Source organism: Hippichthys cyanospilos, chromosome 12 (assembly GCF_059441005.1).
Source record: "Hippichthys cyanospilos isolate Australia breed blue-spotted pipefish chromosome 12, RoL_Hcya_1.0, whole genome shotgun sequence".
Taxonomy (NCBI): Eukaryota; Metazoa; Chordata; class Actinopteri; order Syngnathiformes; family Syngnathidae; genus Hippichthys; species Hippichthys cyanospilos.
The window spans coordinates 12964845-12980135 of NC_142380.1; the positions used below are offsets into that span (position 1 = coordinate 12964845).

The 15291-nt window shown below is 38.0% G+C and overlaps 1 protein-coding gene across 3 annotated transcripts; it reads right to left on the reverse strand.

Moving 5' to 3' along the window:
• Positions 1–2156: 2156 nt before the first annotated feature.
• LOC148414945 (uncharacterized protein CXorf38 homolog) lies at positions 2157–14749 on the reverse strand. 3 transcript variants are annotated; one of them, XM_088429907.1, is made up of 8 exons: positions 14686–14749; positions 9432–9559; positions 6366–6500; positions 4979–5107; positions 3797–3832; positions 3501–3650; positions 3245–3421; positions 2157–2971 (listed from the first exon to the last, which is right to left on the reverse strand). In XM_088429907.1, exons 2-8 carry the CDS (start codon positions 9453–9455, stop codon positions 2843–2845), a joined length of 780 nt encoding a protein of 259 aa, XP_088286033.1. In that variant the 5' UTR covers positions 9456–9559; positions 14686–14749; the 3' UTR covers positions 2157–2842. The 3 variants fall into 3 exon arrangements, with proteins under 3 accessions (XP_088286033.1, XP_088286031.1, XP_088286032.1); XM_088429905.1 differs by lacking the exons at positions 9432–9559; positions 14686–14749 and adding an exon at positions 7004–7260; XM_088429906.1 differs by lacking the exons at positions 3797–3832; positions 9432–9559; positions 14686–14749 and adding an exon at positions 7004–7260.
• Between the last annotated feature and the right edge of the window lie 542 nt (positions 14750–15291).

Genomic DNA, 15291 nt, shown 5'->3' on the forward strand with positions numbered 1-15291 from the left:
AGCTGAAGCTGGACTTTGGATGGCAGTTCTTGGTGCACCCTACCTTGTCACCAGAGCCAATTATGGGACACGTTTTGACAAACAGCCGTTTTAAAACTCACTAAAACAGAAAAAAGCAATAAACAAACATATGTACGTTTTTCACCCGGTTGCTCTTTGAATTGATTCACGTTTTAAAAATAAATAGACAAATCCAGGGCATACTGTCTTTGGTTTTCTTTTCATATATTGCCAAATTTCCCGTGTGAAGCAGATCTATGGGGCCTTGGCTTCAGATGAGACTGAGCGAGAGACAATAAAAAAGTTGTAAAAAGCCGACTTATCGTGACACTCATCATTTGATATGCAAGTATTGTTATGCAGTTTGACCATGTTTGTACTTGTAAAAACAACAATGCTATAGCCCTTACTATAAATACATTAACAATCATTAATGCTAATGGAATACTTGGCTTTAAATAAGATAACATTTTTGAAATGTACAAGTAAAAGTATATAATATTTTTAAATAAAGTATATAATATTTTTTCCATAATGTTTGTAAAATTCCTACTGATCAGACGCGCATGCGACCTTGTGATAGACGGACGGACGGACACATGATCTGAGGGGTCAGCCAAGATGTATCTTCCACAAAATACCATAAAAGAATGGTGCAATGTTCTTTACAAATAATTAAAACGATCAAATGCCTAACTGCAAATATTGTTGCTTTAAAGCCAATGAGTGGAGCCAGTGACTTATTGATAACTTAAGATCGACACATATTGCAAATATGAAAGACAAACTGTAAGATGATTCATAAATTTGTTTGCCCATAGGCATAAACAATGGATCATATATAGTAAAACTGACATGATAGGAAGCAGTAGGTGCTCAGCAAAGACAATGCAGTCCACACAACTGACACTGTGACAGGTACTGTAAAGAGTGCCACAAAGGCATGTGGTGAAATTTGTAAGAATACATCAGGTATGAGAAACGGATGTCTGAAATTGATTTGATAGCATGGCATATTTGTAAAAATGGTACTTTGCTAAAACACTGGTTCCGTAATCAGACTAGACGTTTTCAAAACTTTTATTGCCAAGGTCAAAATGAGTAAAAGCAGTGATTTATTCATAATCCTGTCAAGTAGATCATCTCATGAGATTTTTTGGGGTCCTGATACTATTTTATAATTTGATATAAATGACAGAGAACATGAGTGATGGATGTCTTCGTACTCTGTTCTTCTTCTCATTTACTGTTTGTCTACTTGATGAATGTGTTGTTGGCCGCCAACAACACTACCTGAATACACATGGCAGATGAACTCCAAACGCACATAATCTCTGTACAAGAGATCGTTAAATTCCTTTGGACATAAATGTCAGAATTTACACACTCGGTGACGCAAATTGATTCTGATATGTCATGGTAAAGTACCGTCACTTTATTTTTCAATTAGCCATGAAAAAGGATTATCCATAATGAGCTATAAAAGGAATCTGAACTCCTCTCAAAGGGCCCTGAAAGTGAACAAGCCTCTCGGACGGCACTGAACGAGAAATAGAAGGAGGATGGTGTCATTAAATCAGGTGGACTGTGAAGAGTGTAAAATGTAGCAGGTGACAAAGTAAGAACAGAATCTATCCAGCAATCTCCTTTCTGTTCGTCACTCTATTAAAGGTAATGGATTGATGGAGTTGGCAAAGTCCTTTATTGTTTTTTCAAGCAATAAAGAACCCCTACTTGGCAGAAGAAAGGAACTACTTGTGGTGACAAGGAAGTGCAAGTTCTCAATAGTCAGTGGGGTGTTACCAGTGATCTTGTAAAAAATCCTAACCCCCTTTGCAGTCAAGCTTTGTCCTTTAGATCAAAATTCGACCTTCTTGTGTAAGTTTGCATGTTCTCCCCATGCCCATGTGAATCATCTCCGGGTACTCCAGATTCCTTCCACAGTCCCAAAAACATGCACGGTAGGTATAAATAACGCTCCAAATTGCCGTTGGGTGCGTTTGTAATTGTGAATGGGTGTTTGTCTTGATTGCGATTGGCTTGCAACCGGTTCAGGGCGTCGGCGACCCTAGTAAGGATAAGCAACTAGGAAACGGATGTATGCATGCAAAAAAAATGGCTTTATTGTGCATTTCCTGTGCAATACATGAGGCTGACATCGTGGAATGCGTAACGAGGAAACACAGTCAGAGACAGAATTTCCTGCACCAACTCAGACATTAAAACGGTCACTTAAGGAACACCAAAAGCATTTTTTTTCAAAGCAATTTTTGGTCTTTTTTTATTTTTGCACTGTGAATAAAAAAAAATCATTCTTTCTTTAATATCAATGTTCAACTTGTAATAATGCAGTGTAACTAAGGTTTCCTTGCATATCATTCTAAATGTAGCTAATGTGACTGTTTTTTTTTTCTCAGTTTCATGATAATTTTAATATTTTAAAAGATATTCAAAAATATCATTTTTCAAATGGTTTACATAAATGATTTTTTCAGGTTAAACTGAAAGCATTTTTAATAGTATGTAATGAATACAACTTTACAACAATATTCTAAAATAAGACTAGCAACAATAAAGAGTTTGTGCTTGCTTAATTAGTGACAATACTTGAAGGTAAAAATCTCAAATAACACAAATAGAGTGTTTTTTTTACCTAAGACTAAATATTCACTATTGAATTACTTCCAGATTTATTTTGTTTATCTCATGTTTTCTCCATTAAGTGCACAATCACAAATACAACAACTCTTGAAAAATTATCCCATTAAGGAAGTTAGTGCATTAAATATAAAAAGTGTTGACATGGCAGCTAAACAATCAGATAGCCCCTCATTTTGGCTCTTTACTGTTTGTAACTCTTCCTTTGTCCAGCCTTCAATGTGCTGATGGTTTGCAGCTCTTCATAAAACTTTTCACTCAGATCTTTGTTTTCCTGAAGGAAACCATCTATCATCTCCAGCTGCTCGTTGGCCTGGGAAAAAAAAGGGGGATGGTTGAAACCTTAAGAGTTACCCTTCAATTACTATTGGAGAGAAGACGAATATGAGTACAGTATACAGTATGTAGCACAGTATATCAGTATAACATGACTACCGCATAGCAAATACTGTTTTCGAGCGCCAACTGCAATTAAGTTGCTCCCAATGTTTGCAATATTTGAAAATAATGATCCCCATCCATCCCCACCACATAGAAACGGAACTTCAAACGGTTGAAATGCTGATCCCCAATTTCATTTTCTCACCAGTGTCTCATCTTCAGCCATAAACCGCAACTCTCGCAGCCTCTCTTTTAGTAAATCAGCCTCCCATTGGCTGACTAATCCAAGCTGTATATTGTGATTCAATGAATCAGCAGCGAGTGCCATGTCCGAATAGTCCACAGCATCGGAAGCACGTATTGACAAATCAACTGATAGCATCTACAAAAACAAAATAAAAAACGGTGTAAGATTGAAGTATAATGTGTGAGATAATTGCAAAAGTGATGCACAAGCTCACCTCGATGATTTTTTGTTCAGCTTCTACCATGCTGGGTACTTCACTGAACAGCTGCACGAAACGTTTCAGCGTGATCTTGAATTTTTTTATCCACGCATTATTCACACGCAGGTTTGAAGAGTGCATCAACTCATTTCTGAATCTGATCAGCTGCAACACACATACAAAACAGAAGCAAGTGTTTATAAAGTAGATAAACAACACATGAAAATGAAAATTGAACACTTCTAAATTTTAATTCTACACTTAACTCCCTTTTAAAAATATATATACCCGTGTATAATACATGGTGATACCTCGAAATTGACAAAGTTGCAGCAATTTGGATGTTGCTGGGTTGAGAAAAACAATTAAAAGTTTGGCACACAGTACATCAATCAAAGATCCATAGCAATCAACAACATAGGGAAAAGTCATTTTCAGGAAGACATCTGGAAAGTAAGGACAACGTGTGAGATTTTAAGACTTTAAAAGTCTAAGACTTTTGTCCTTTAGCAGTTGAAATCACGGCATGTGAATGGTTGTTTTGGCCTCGATGCAAAAACAACTTTGAGTTTACATTTGATCTCCTGAGGAATCTTCTGCCAAAATGTGGTTATTTTATTGCATTTGGATACATAAAGAAAATTACAATGTTTTGATGATTCAACTTTTTTTTTTTTTTGCATTCAAGGTGATACAAAGAGAACACCCAAACACTTTATACATACTGTCATTACAAGTCACTTAGACGGATGCAAATTCGATTTTCACTTAACACAGCATGATGTGGACTTGTCATTCTACCACATACGCAGGCAGTTCATTTGCCACTGACGTGCATGGTCATGTCATCATTAGCAAACATTGCATAAAGTAATGACTTTGAGAAATGATCAAAATATTGGAATATTTACATGACATTATTACATACAAGGCATTTCAAAACATTTCCACTATGTTGCAGGTTTTGTGCGATGCTCTGTTCACATGTAAAGAGAAGACCATTTAACGCCCTTGTGTTTGCTACACAAGTTCCTTGAGTGCATGACAATAATGAATTACTAGTAGAAATAGACTTGTTCAAAAACGTGATCCAGGAACATATGATTACACATTTTTCAAGAGGATATGCGGTTCTGATAATGGATGGATGATTAAAAAACATATTCCGGTGTCCGGATCTCTAGAAAATCATAAACAATACAGCTCTACATACACTGCCCTTATTACCTTGTTTCGATTTGTATTGCCTACTTTATTATTTGCTCTATTATGTGGAATGTAAGTCTGCTCAGGGAAGTGAACAGAATAAGAATTTCATTGTGCAGTGTTACTATGTATATGACAATTAAACTCTTTAATCTTGACTCTAGTTATTAAATATATAAAACTATTCCGTTTTACAGAATGGCACATTGTACTGCATTTAATGAATCTCAGGGGGAAAAAAGCGACGTGCTAATTATTTACATATATAGCACTGACCAGATGCTTACCTCTCCCACATAATGTGAATCTGCATTAACAGAGACAAAATGGTTACAGTTGTTGATGAGGTTGAATAGAGCCGAAGGATCACACTGGTGTGCTGCATTCATGTGGGCCTTGCCTCGGGGCATATATGCCTGCAGAAAAAAAAGCACCAAAGGAGTAAACAACTTCTGGGGAATAGTTTGGAACTTGCAGGGTGTTTTAAGATGGCTTTTGAGCAATTGAAGCATGAAGTTGAACACTTTACACACAAATTCTTGGAATTCCTGTTGAATGTATCAAACATGCCGGTGACTCTCAAACAGGCTGCCATTCAATTAAAGATCATCAGAGGGGCCACAGGAATCCAATCCAATTTCAATTTGTTCAGTCATAATTATGTTATGTCAGTAAACCTATACCAATAATAAAAGTTCACTAGATTGAGTATCAAAAATATTCATCTGTACCAGTTTATAGTAGAGAGAGATAGGACAAAACACAAATCTCATATGATGAGATGTCTCACGAGAGTCCATGAGAATGAGGAAATTGAGAATGAGAATGAAAGAAATTTGTTATATAAAATAATGTCCAATATAAATTCTGAAATTTTGGATTTTTAAAAAAAAATGAGCAGACTGCAGGAAATATTTTCTTTTTATTGAGCAGACTGCAGAAAAATTAACGCTCTAGTGAGCAAATGTAAACATAAACAGGAAATGCACATTTGTTACAAGTAGTAATGCTCCGTATTTTGTCATGGGAATAAAAACAAAAATATATTTCTTTTGTTACTAGATGAAAAACAAACATAAACAAAGAAGATCAAATAACACACTTTCACAGTGTACATGAGTCATTTTTGTCTATTACACTGCCTCTCAGTGGCTAGTGGCTAATTTATGCTGGTCGCTGCATTGAAAATGCCAGCTTAATTACGCCGTTTTTAACACCCAGAATTGGTGATTCAACGTGATTACAGAAAAAGGGTACGGTGTTCATCCCCCATATCAACTAACAACACACACCGGGAACAAGTTAGAACGAGTCAAGACAATTATTGCCACAATATGCTTCTGGAAAGAACTTCAAAATGAAAGTGTCCCAAGGCATTTGGGACCATACATTATTTTGTATCCTAAGGTTTAATTTGAAGCATTTTACTTTCATTCAGAGCATTAGCAAGCAGGGATTTTTGTCTGTGTATTCCAGTCCAATAATAATAATGATGAAATACAAGTCTAACGGCGTTCTATTCTCAGGAGATCTTGTTTTTTGTTTTTATTATGATTTTTCCACAATGTACCATCTTCATTGATATTCTAATCAAACCATCACGTAAAATTGCAAAGATTTTCTTTACCAATACAGCTCCTGCAATGTGCAGTCTTGTTCATTTGGATTGAATACCTTGGCCAACTCCCAATGATGTGTCCTCCATGCAGAAGGAGTGCAGTTATCCCAGTTGAGAGTAGAATTAGGTTGTCTGTGGTGGTTGAGGATGACAGATTTCCACTGTAAACACAGCCTGCATGCCCTGGAAAGCTGCAAACATGGCCACATTAAGACTTCTGAACACTTGAAGCTTTCTATTCGACTGCTTCACAAATGTGTTAAGCTTGTATGGATATATAGTATAGTTTCAAGACAAATTCAAACAAGATTTCTTTTTCAGCGTATGAGAAACACGAAGTTAGTTGCTACTTGTGACAACTTTTGCGACATTGAGATTTCTCGCGACTTTTTTCCCCACTATTAATAAATATTTGCGCAAGGAAATTAGCCTAGTTCGAATAGAACAAACCACGCAATAATTACAAACATTTTCTCTGCCTGTTCATTAGACGTGCCCAAACGGTAACTAGGGAGATTTTTTCAGGTATTTTACCTGAATAAGTAAAAGGTCGTCTTATTATTTAAGTTGATGAGATAATGAAAATAGGGGTAGAGCTGTTGAAAACAACTAACACAACAAACCGATGTTGATCGAGGAGAGTGGCATTGGTGCACTCTAAACTAATCACCAAAAACAGAAAGCGTTTCCACACCTTGACTTCCCGGGACCGACATGATCGTGGACACTGTTCACGGAGTTCAGGCTTGTTGCGGAGCAAAGCCGCGTGAAAATCTCGCATCTGCTCATCGGCGAAGGGATGGAGAGCGTCCTTCAAAATGTACAGACATTGTCCCGCTTTCAGCCAGTTTGCGTATCTTTTGTCGATAAGTCGCAACGCAAGATCTTCACACATGGTGTTGTTTCCTTCTTTCTTCCAAACTTGGACGAAGTCAGGTAAAACCTAATGGAGGAGAGCTCCGCCTCCTCAACACTACAGTACAGTACCCCATCTCGTCTTTAGATGGCGCTGTTGACTGAATCTGAATTGACAGCACAGGTAGACAATACAGCAATCTGCACCACTGGTATTTATTTTACAGCAGTGCTTCTCAACTGTTTCAGTGGTGTACCCCTTGTCAAAGTGAAAGATTGTGTAAAAAAACAAAACAAAAAAACATGGCATCAGTGTCTGATTTATTAAACTTCTGAACCTTTCAATCTTCATTCGTATTGGTCCACAAAAAATGATCAACATGAAATGTGCCCTTTTGGCTCATAGAAGCGATCTGTTATCATAAAGAAATGACTTATTACAGATGATTGTGATGATGATGATTATTATTATCATATATTAGATGTATCATTATATATTATTAATACATATTTGCCCCCCCCCCCCAAAAAAAAAATCAATAGCCTACAAAGTGCCAGACCTAAAAAATAAATAATAATAAATAAATATTTGTCCACAGAAAAATATTAAACATGAAGCGCCCTTTTTTGGCATTAAAGTAATATCTTTTCACAAAAATAAATCATAAACTTAATTATTACTATTTCTCCAAAAAGGTATAATCAACAGTGTCAGACTTGTTCTAAAAAAAATAATAATAATGAGAAATATGTTTGCCCACAGAAAAATATTCAACTTAAAAGTTCCTCTTTTGGGATCATCGTAGAGATCTGTTCACAACAGTAAATGATAAACTTGACAGCTCATGAGAGGTGGCACGTGACAACTTGGGTCAAACCATTCTAGTATGGGGGAGAATCTGTCTTTTCAAAATAATGAAATTGAATATAAATATAAAATGTGTTTTATGAACTTATAGTTTCCTGAAAAAAATGCTTCAATGATTATTTTTAAAGGACTTGCATGTTTATGCATGTTATGCATGTTTGTTTGTTTTATTCAAACTCTCAAGTACCCATTGGAGTTCCTTTAAGTACCCCCAGGGGTACCCGTACCCCCATTTGAGAACCACTGTGTTAGAGCAATTGCTAATATAATATGTGGAAAAAATATGCTTTTGTTTATGTTATGTTTATGTATCAATAAAGAGCTGGATAAGGCACTCAGCACAACCCAATGATCTGGAGACAAAAGTACTCACACTTTTAATTATACTAATTCTAATCAGAATAAAGGACGTAGATTCTCTTATTTTAAAAAAAATATACAAGTAAAAGGAAAAAGAGAAAGAGAAAAAAATTGTCAAACTAATGGTGACTCAAGTTTTTTAGGCTCAAAACACATTTCAAGAGCTTTCTTAACGTTGCAAATTGACAGACAAAATAAACAATAATACTGCAGTTTACAATAGTTAAAATACATCTTACTTGTCTGTTGTTAAGATTAGACATTTTTTTATGCTTTTAATTCAAGTCAAAGGATGGTGAATATCTTAGTTCTCCATCTGTTATGTTACTTATTATTATCTTTTTTACGTTGTCATAATCCACAGATGAAGTAAAGCATGCCAGTTATGATAAAGTAAGCGGTACAAAAAAAACATCTGCTTTATGTTTTCAAACACGGGGACTAAAGGCAAAAAGTTATCAAATGAAGACATACTCAACCAAAGTATGGCTGCCTGAAAAATTGATTGATCTTTTCAAATACAGAGAGTAAAAGCAAAAAGTTGTGAGATCAAGAGATACTCAGATGCCTGAACAATCTGCTCAACTACAACACTCCAGTATTTGTTTCCCACCTCCGCTAATGATACCTTGTACGATAGCTATATTTAAACTTCAGCCTTGAGAAGTGCTCCTCATCTTATTTGCGACATTGAAGTGGTGGGGCCCACGGTGATTTTTTTTTTTTCAAGGATCTCCAAATCCCTGGTGGCTTCCCTGTTCCCAAGTGCCTTCAGGCAGTTATATTTGGAGCTGAAGACAGCGGGCAATATTTAAAGGCAAATAAATGCTCTCTTAAGAGTACCGATACTGCGGGCTCCAGCCATCCATTTTCTGTAGCGCTTATCCTCATTAAGCTTGTGAGTAAATCTATCTCAGTAGACTTTGGGTGTAGGAGCTGTCTTACCTGGGCTACACCCTGGACATTAATAACATTAATCAAAATGATTACACATGATTCAAGACTTGATCTCATGCACTTTCCACGTTAAACTCGGTACCTGGAATCGAAGTGTAATGATCATTTGGGAGATGGGTTCGGGCTCGCAGTTAACCCAGCGGAGTTGTCACGGTGCCATCATGAAGCTTCCCCCTTATCAGAGGTGGCGGAACCAAGCTGCTATATCTGCTGTGAAAAGCGGGGATGAAAATGTGAGAAGGGCCAACAGCTGTATGCGCGGGTGTCCCTGACATCCCTGTTGGAAATTTATTCATCTGGGACGGAGATGTTAAAGTTACTGGCAGGTGCCACGCAGCATGGAGCTTGGTGCTTGTGGGCAAAGCAAAGCCACCAATGGTATTTGGAGTCTGAGCAGAACTGTAAAAGCACACTGCTGCATGAGAAGAAAGTGCTCCATCCAGGATGACAGCTATCTGTCTTGTCACAGCTTCCTTTTATGGTTTATTGTGGGTTTATTTGCTCCAATTCCTGCAGACAGAAGCTCAATAGTGAAGATATTGATGTCTGATGGCTACATCTTCACAGTAAAAAAAAAGTCTCAGCAATCTCAGCGTTTACAACAAATGATGCTGTCACCTGAATTAGATGAAGACAACCGTGGCTGTAGACATTTTAAATCAAAGTTTATTGTTTTTATTTTTGTGGGGCAGTTGAGAATCACATTGCCCTAATTTGAAGAGCAATTTTTTGATTTTGTGGACATTATTTTTGCAAGTTGATTGCAGGGTCTAGAAGCAACGTATTTTTTTAGAATAACAAAATAATTAAATGGCATTATTAACAATTATTACTGCAGTTACTTATGTTAAAATGCATGGGTGGCCATGTTTCTGTTCAATTTTAAAATGTCTGACTGCATTTGAATGCATCATACTTCTTGTCTACATTGGCAGCTAGCGGAAACTTGAGACAGGCAGTGTGACCTTTGCATCCTTAATCAGCAATTGCATCTTATTTGTTTCACTGCCAGTGTGGTGATATTTGTATCCATATAATGAGATGGTAATCATTTGCGATACATGTACGAGTCAAGTTGATTGGAACAAAACCACTAATCCATGGAAAAACTTCAAAATAAAAGCCTGCTAATTCTATTGCATTGACATCCTTGTATTTAATGGCGTGTCTATTTTGAAGTTCAATTAAACATTAATGTATGAATCCTTGCATACTTTCTTACTTGCATTACTGAAGCACTTGTTTCACCTCGATTTGCCAAAATCTTCCCACACATGTAGTTTACAGGATATCTTGACTAGACTACTCCTCTCGCTCCTTCTCCTCTGACAGTAAATGTATAATATGAATCGAACATGCAGCCTTCACATTTTTTACATTGAGCAATTCACGAATGATGTGTGGCCCGAAGCGTGGCATTAAGCGATTGACGGATTAAGTCTAACGGAACCTGGCAGCCTTGAGCCCTCTTGAGCAATTCCAAAATTAACGTCGCAAAAGGCGATGCAAAACCACTTATTTCAAGCCTTGTCAATCATATCAAAACATAACCGTTACTCTTAGGCTTTTAGTAAGTTTTAATGAATAGTTTAAAAAATACTGTTAAATTTGCCAACACAAAATGAGTTTCTCTGCCAAATTTAAATTGTGCTTCTATGTAGCAGCCTCCCTTGTATACATTTTGCAGTTTTGAATCAATAGACCCCACCAACTTAGTCACTCTTCTGTATACTGTGTGATGTTCATTAAACCCTTTAATAGATCTCTACCTTCCTACAACATTGCTGTTACGCAATACACTTCCATATGGAATCAATAAGGTTTTCTGATTCTGAACTAATGTGGGTGAAGAGCTAAAGGTTTTCCAAGGAATACGTCTACATGTCAGCATTGCCAATAGATACATGCTGTGCTGAAGTTAGAAATAGCCAAAAGCACCAAAAATGTTGTGGAGTCGATGAATTAATGAAAAAAACAAAACAAGAAATTGACAGGGGAGTGTTATTGTGTATGCCATTGCCAATGTGTTTATACATATGTATATTATGTATTTAGTGTTTTTATACACATAAGGCCACGCAATGACCTCAGCGCACTGCTAGCACTTGCTGCGATCTGCAGTTCGTTTTTTCAAGGTAAATGGCCAGTTATGCAAGGTAAAAATGGACTAGCAAAATGTCGATGGTCCTGGGGAAAAAATGGAATCTTTAGTCTTTGTGCTTTGTCGGCTCTTTGACAGATTTCTCTGCGTCTGTATTGCTTACTGCTAATAGCTGGAGCCATGACATGACTCTCACACAAACTCGAAAGGTAAGGGCTTTTGACAACTGTGTCTCATTTAAACAGCACCAATTAAACATATTCCCATTAAATCATGAAAATGAAAATACATTTGTGATGTGGCAAATAATTTTAGCTGTACATGAAAATTTAATGAGTCTTTTAGGAAGTACCGGGAAAAACAAATACCCCTCTATCTTTGTAATTGGATCTCTAAGGATTTGAAGATAGTTAAAGTAGATTAGATGCCTCAGAGTGTGTTTATGTGAGCCAATTGAGCGCTCATATGCATATGAGCCCTGTTCTGGGATCCTGAGCTCATAGGTAGGGTGTGCAACTTATATGTATTGTGTGCATATATAAGAGAGAGCCAGCGAGAGAGGAAATGTGCATGCGTATGTGTGCCCAGCAGTCCCATCGTCCCAGCAGGGTGTTTCTTAAGCAGAGGAGATCAAAGCCGCATTAGTATTCTGAAATAAATCACAATGTTCAGTCCTCACTGAGCGGGTCCCCAAACACACGCGCACACGCACACACATTACCATCCCTCCCTTCAAAAGAGAGCACCACCCCACCCTTTCCCTCCATCCAATGCTCCCCCCCCTTTCACTCCCCCCACCACACCTCACACCATACACCTCCCCCCGCCCGGCCCCAAGCGGCTGTCAGAGCTATCTGCTTGCTGAATCCTTTGTTACATCCTTTCACTTTTCACCTACCAACACGAGCCTCATCTCCCTCCTTCCGCAATCAAGCCTAAAACGCCTTGTCAGAGGATGCTGGTTCACTGGTAAAAAGTCGTAAATCTATGCTTTTTGGAAAGTATTTGCTTAGGAAGATACTACGCCTCTCACTGCACCTCTAGTTACCAAAATCGCTGATACTAGTTTTTCTGATTCCACACAAAGGTATCCTGAAATATAGCAGGACCAGGTTGCGTTTGCCAACGGCAGGAGGGGGTGGTGGGTGGGTGGGGGGGTTAGGAGAGGAAGGAGCACATCGAGGCCCCAGAATTAGAATGAGAAGAACACATGTGTCCCGTAAAGAATGCTGACAGTTGCCATATCTGTGACATTTCATGAGTCTTTCTGCTTACTTGTCCTTGCGCGGGCATTTGCATGTGTGTGTGCTTCTGGGCACGTGCATGGGATGGTTAGTTTGGGACAATGTGTCCATGCATGTAGTTATTTATGTGCGGGTATGTTTTGTGGGGGCCTGCTTGTGCTTGTGTGTGTGTGTGTGTGTGCGCGCGCGTGTGTGTCATTTTGATAGCCGCCCACATGAATATGTAGATCAGTTTTAGGGAGCGTATGTGCTCAGCATTAAAGCCCACTATCCAATGCTGACCCAATTTCACAGTGCACTTCGTGTGTGTGAGTGTGCGTGCATGTGTGTGTGTGGTTGTGTGTGCGTGCCCCTGGTTTTCTCTGCATGGTGGGGACCAAATTCTGGGTTTTACTGTTTTTGGAGGGGGGGACACATTTTGCCCCTATGGGGTCCATTTTTGGTGGACCCCACAAGTTTGAACCTCTTTTTGAGGGTCAATACTTGCATTTAGAGTATAGGTTTGAATTGGACTTTGGTTAAGATAAGGGTAAGGGCTGGGCAATCTGTTTTGATGGTTGAGGTTAAGGTTAGGGTCTAGGAAATGAATTATGTCCCCTTTATGATAGAAAACCTTCCGTGTGTGTGCATGCGTCTGCGTGTGTGTGCGCACTTATCACTGCAAGCTTGGAGAAATTGCACGGTTTAAGACGAAAGAGTGCGAGTGGGTGTTTATGTTAGTGAGGTAGCCTACGAGTGTTTGCAGTGTTGATGAAGCGAAAAACAAGAATGTGATATAAGGCTTACCCACCAAGCAGTTTCATACATTGTACAACCAAATTCATAATACAGGACCATGACTAAACCCTTGGAATAATTCCTCAGCATGGACCCAAACATTGTTTCTCCAAATTTACATGAGTATCTGTCATACCTTTTATGAAGCCAAGTGTGCCTCAATTTACTTTTCAATTAGTACAACGATTGTTGACCTTTTGGTAGATATGTTTAAAAATACAGCTGTCATGGCAATCAAAAAGTCACAAAAAAGTCTCACCAAAAGTTTGTTTAGTGAGGCTAATGCAGTGCTTCTCAAACAGTGGGGCGGGCCGACCTGAGGGGGTGCGAGGTGATGCCACGGGGGTTGCGAATGAGCCCAGGGAAAAGGCTATGTTATGTAAAGTGTAATTGCAAAGAAATAAGAATTTTCATCTTTTTTTTTTTTTAAGTTTCAGGCACATTATTTTTTTGATTCATATTGATTTTTTCGTTTTTAAAAAAGGATAAAGGTTTAGGTATGTTTATACAATTTTTGTAGATAATAATCATGTAAAAACATGTACAATGTTAGCCATATCACATGTTAGACAATTTTATGTTTGTTAGTTCTACAGTGTAAATTGTTGGTGGGAGGTGTGGATGAAACAAGTGGAAAGACCAATGCAACTACAATGCCAAAAACACTATTGTTTGTGGACAAGCCGGCATATTAATAAATTATAAAAACGCATCCAAAACTGTAACAAATATAGATCACGAAAAGTTCGTAATTAGAGTGGCCACTGTACGTTCAAACGTATTTGAAATGATCAAAGATGTTCAAATGCATTTAAATATATTCAAACGTATCTTAACTATGTTCAAACGAATTTGTCAACAACTTTACTCCACCACTGCTGCGCCATGATTCCATAGTTAAGTTTACTTTTTTTCTGGTTTCAGTTTGCAATGGCACATACGTACCTGTACTGCATGGTAATGAGATCTGTTCTAAATCAATTGCGGCAACCAAAATATTGGTTGTAATAAAACTATTTTGTAATGAGCTTGTATTCGATGTCGTATTTATCGTTGGCCATGAATTCGAGGTAAGTAGGTGTACAGTATATATCGTGGCAGTTTTGTTTTTGAAGTTGAAGGTAAAACAATTATCATTCTTATATCCTGATCCAATTATAGTAAACGTCTACATGGAATATTAATTTTCTTAAATGCAATATTAATTTTCTTACCCGGGAGTATATTAGTGTAGTGGCAATTATCCAATTAGCATTCCGTCCTTGATGTCAAGTCAGCACAAAGAGCTAAAGATCCTTGCAGTTTTTCAAACTACCGGTAGATGGGGACGTGGATTGGCAGGAGGTCTGGATTTGGCTGAGCTGAAGTAATAACTCAGCTCTATTGTTCCCAGTTTTCCTCCACACCTTCCAACCTCTCTTTGTGCTTTCTAGCCTAAACTCCCCCTCCCGGACTTCAAAGGGAAAGAAAGAGTAAGGTGAATTAATTTGTCTCCATATTTCACACAGACATGTTGCTGCGGAAATGCCTTTTAATTGCTTGGGCTCTACAGTACATACAAAACCTGTGACTGCACCCTTTACAAAAGGATGAAATATGCAAATGCAAGCAGCCCTCATAAAAGATTGAAATCAATTCCGTAGCCAAGCACCTTGAAAACAATTTGCGGAAAGGACACCACATGCTCGCTCAGTAGGGCTTTAACAAGCTCTGGCACTCAGTGCTGCAAACTCTGGCAGACGTTCCTCAGCATCTTTAACCCTCAACCCAGAAGGCCCGACGCACTGAACTCTGAGAAATAGATCAATGAGAGGATTATG

Bases quoted from the DNA above. Each gene is read 5' to 3' on its own strand.
- LOC148414945 (XM_088429905.1), bottom strand. From the start codon at position 7,204: ATGTGTGAAGATCTTGCGTTGCGACTTATCGACAAAAGATACGCAAAC. The intron at 6,501-7,003 runs GTGTGGAAACGC...CCATGTTTGCAG, and splicing joins GTCGGTCCCGGGAAGTCAAG to CTTTCCAGGGCATGCAGGCT. The intron at 3,833-4,978 runs GTAAGCATCTGG...TTCTCAACCCAG, and splicing joins ATTCACATTATGTGGGAGAG to CAACATCCAAATTGCTGCAA.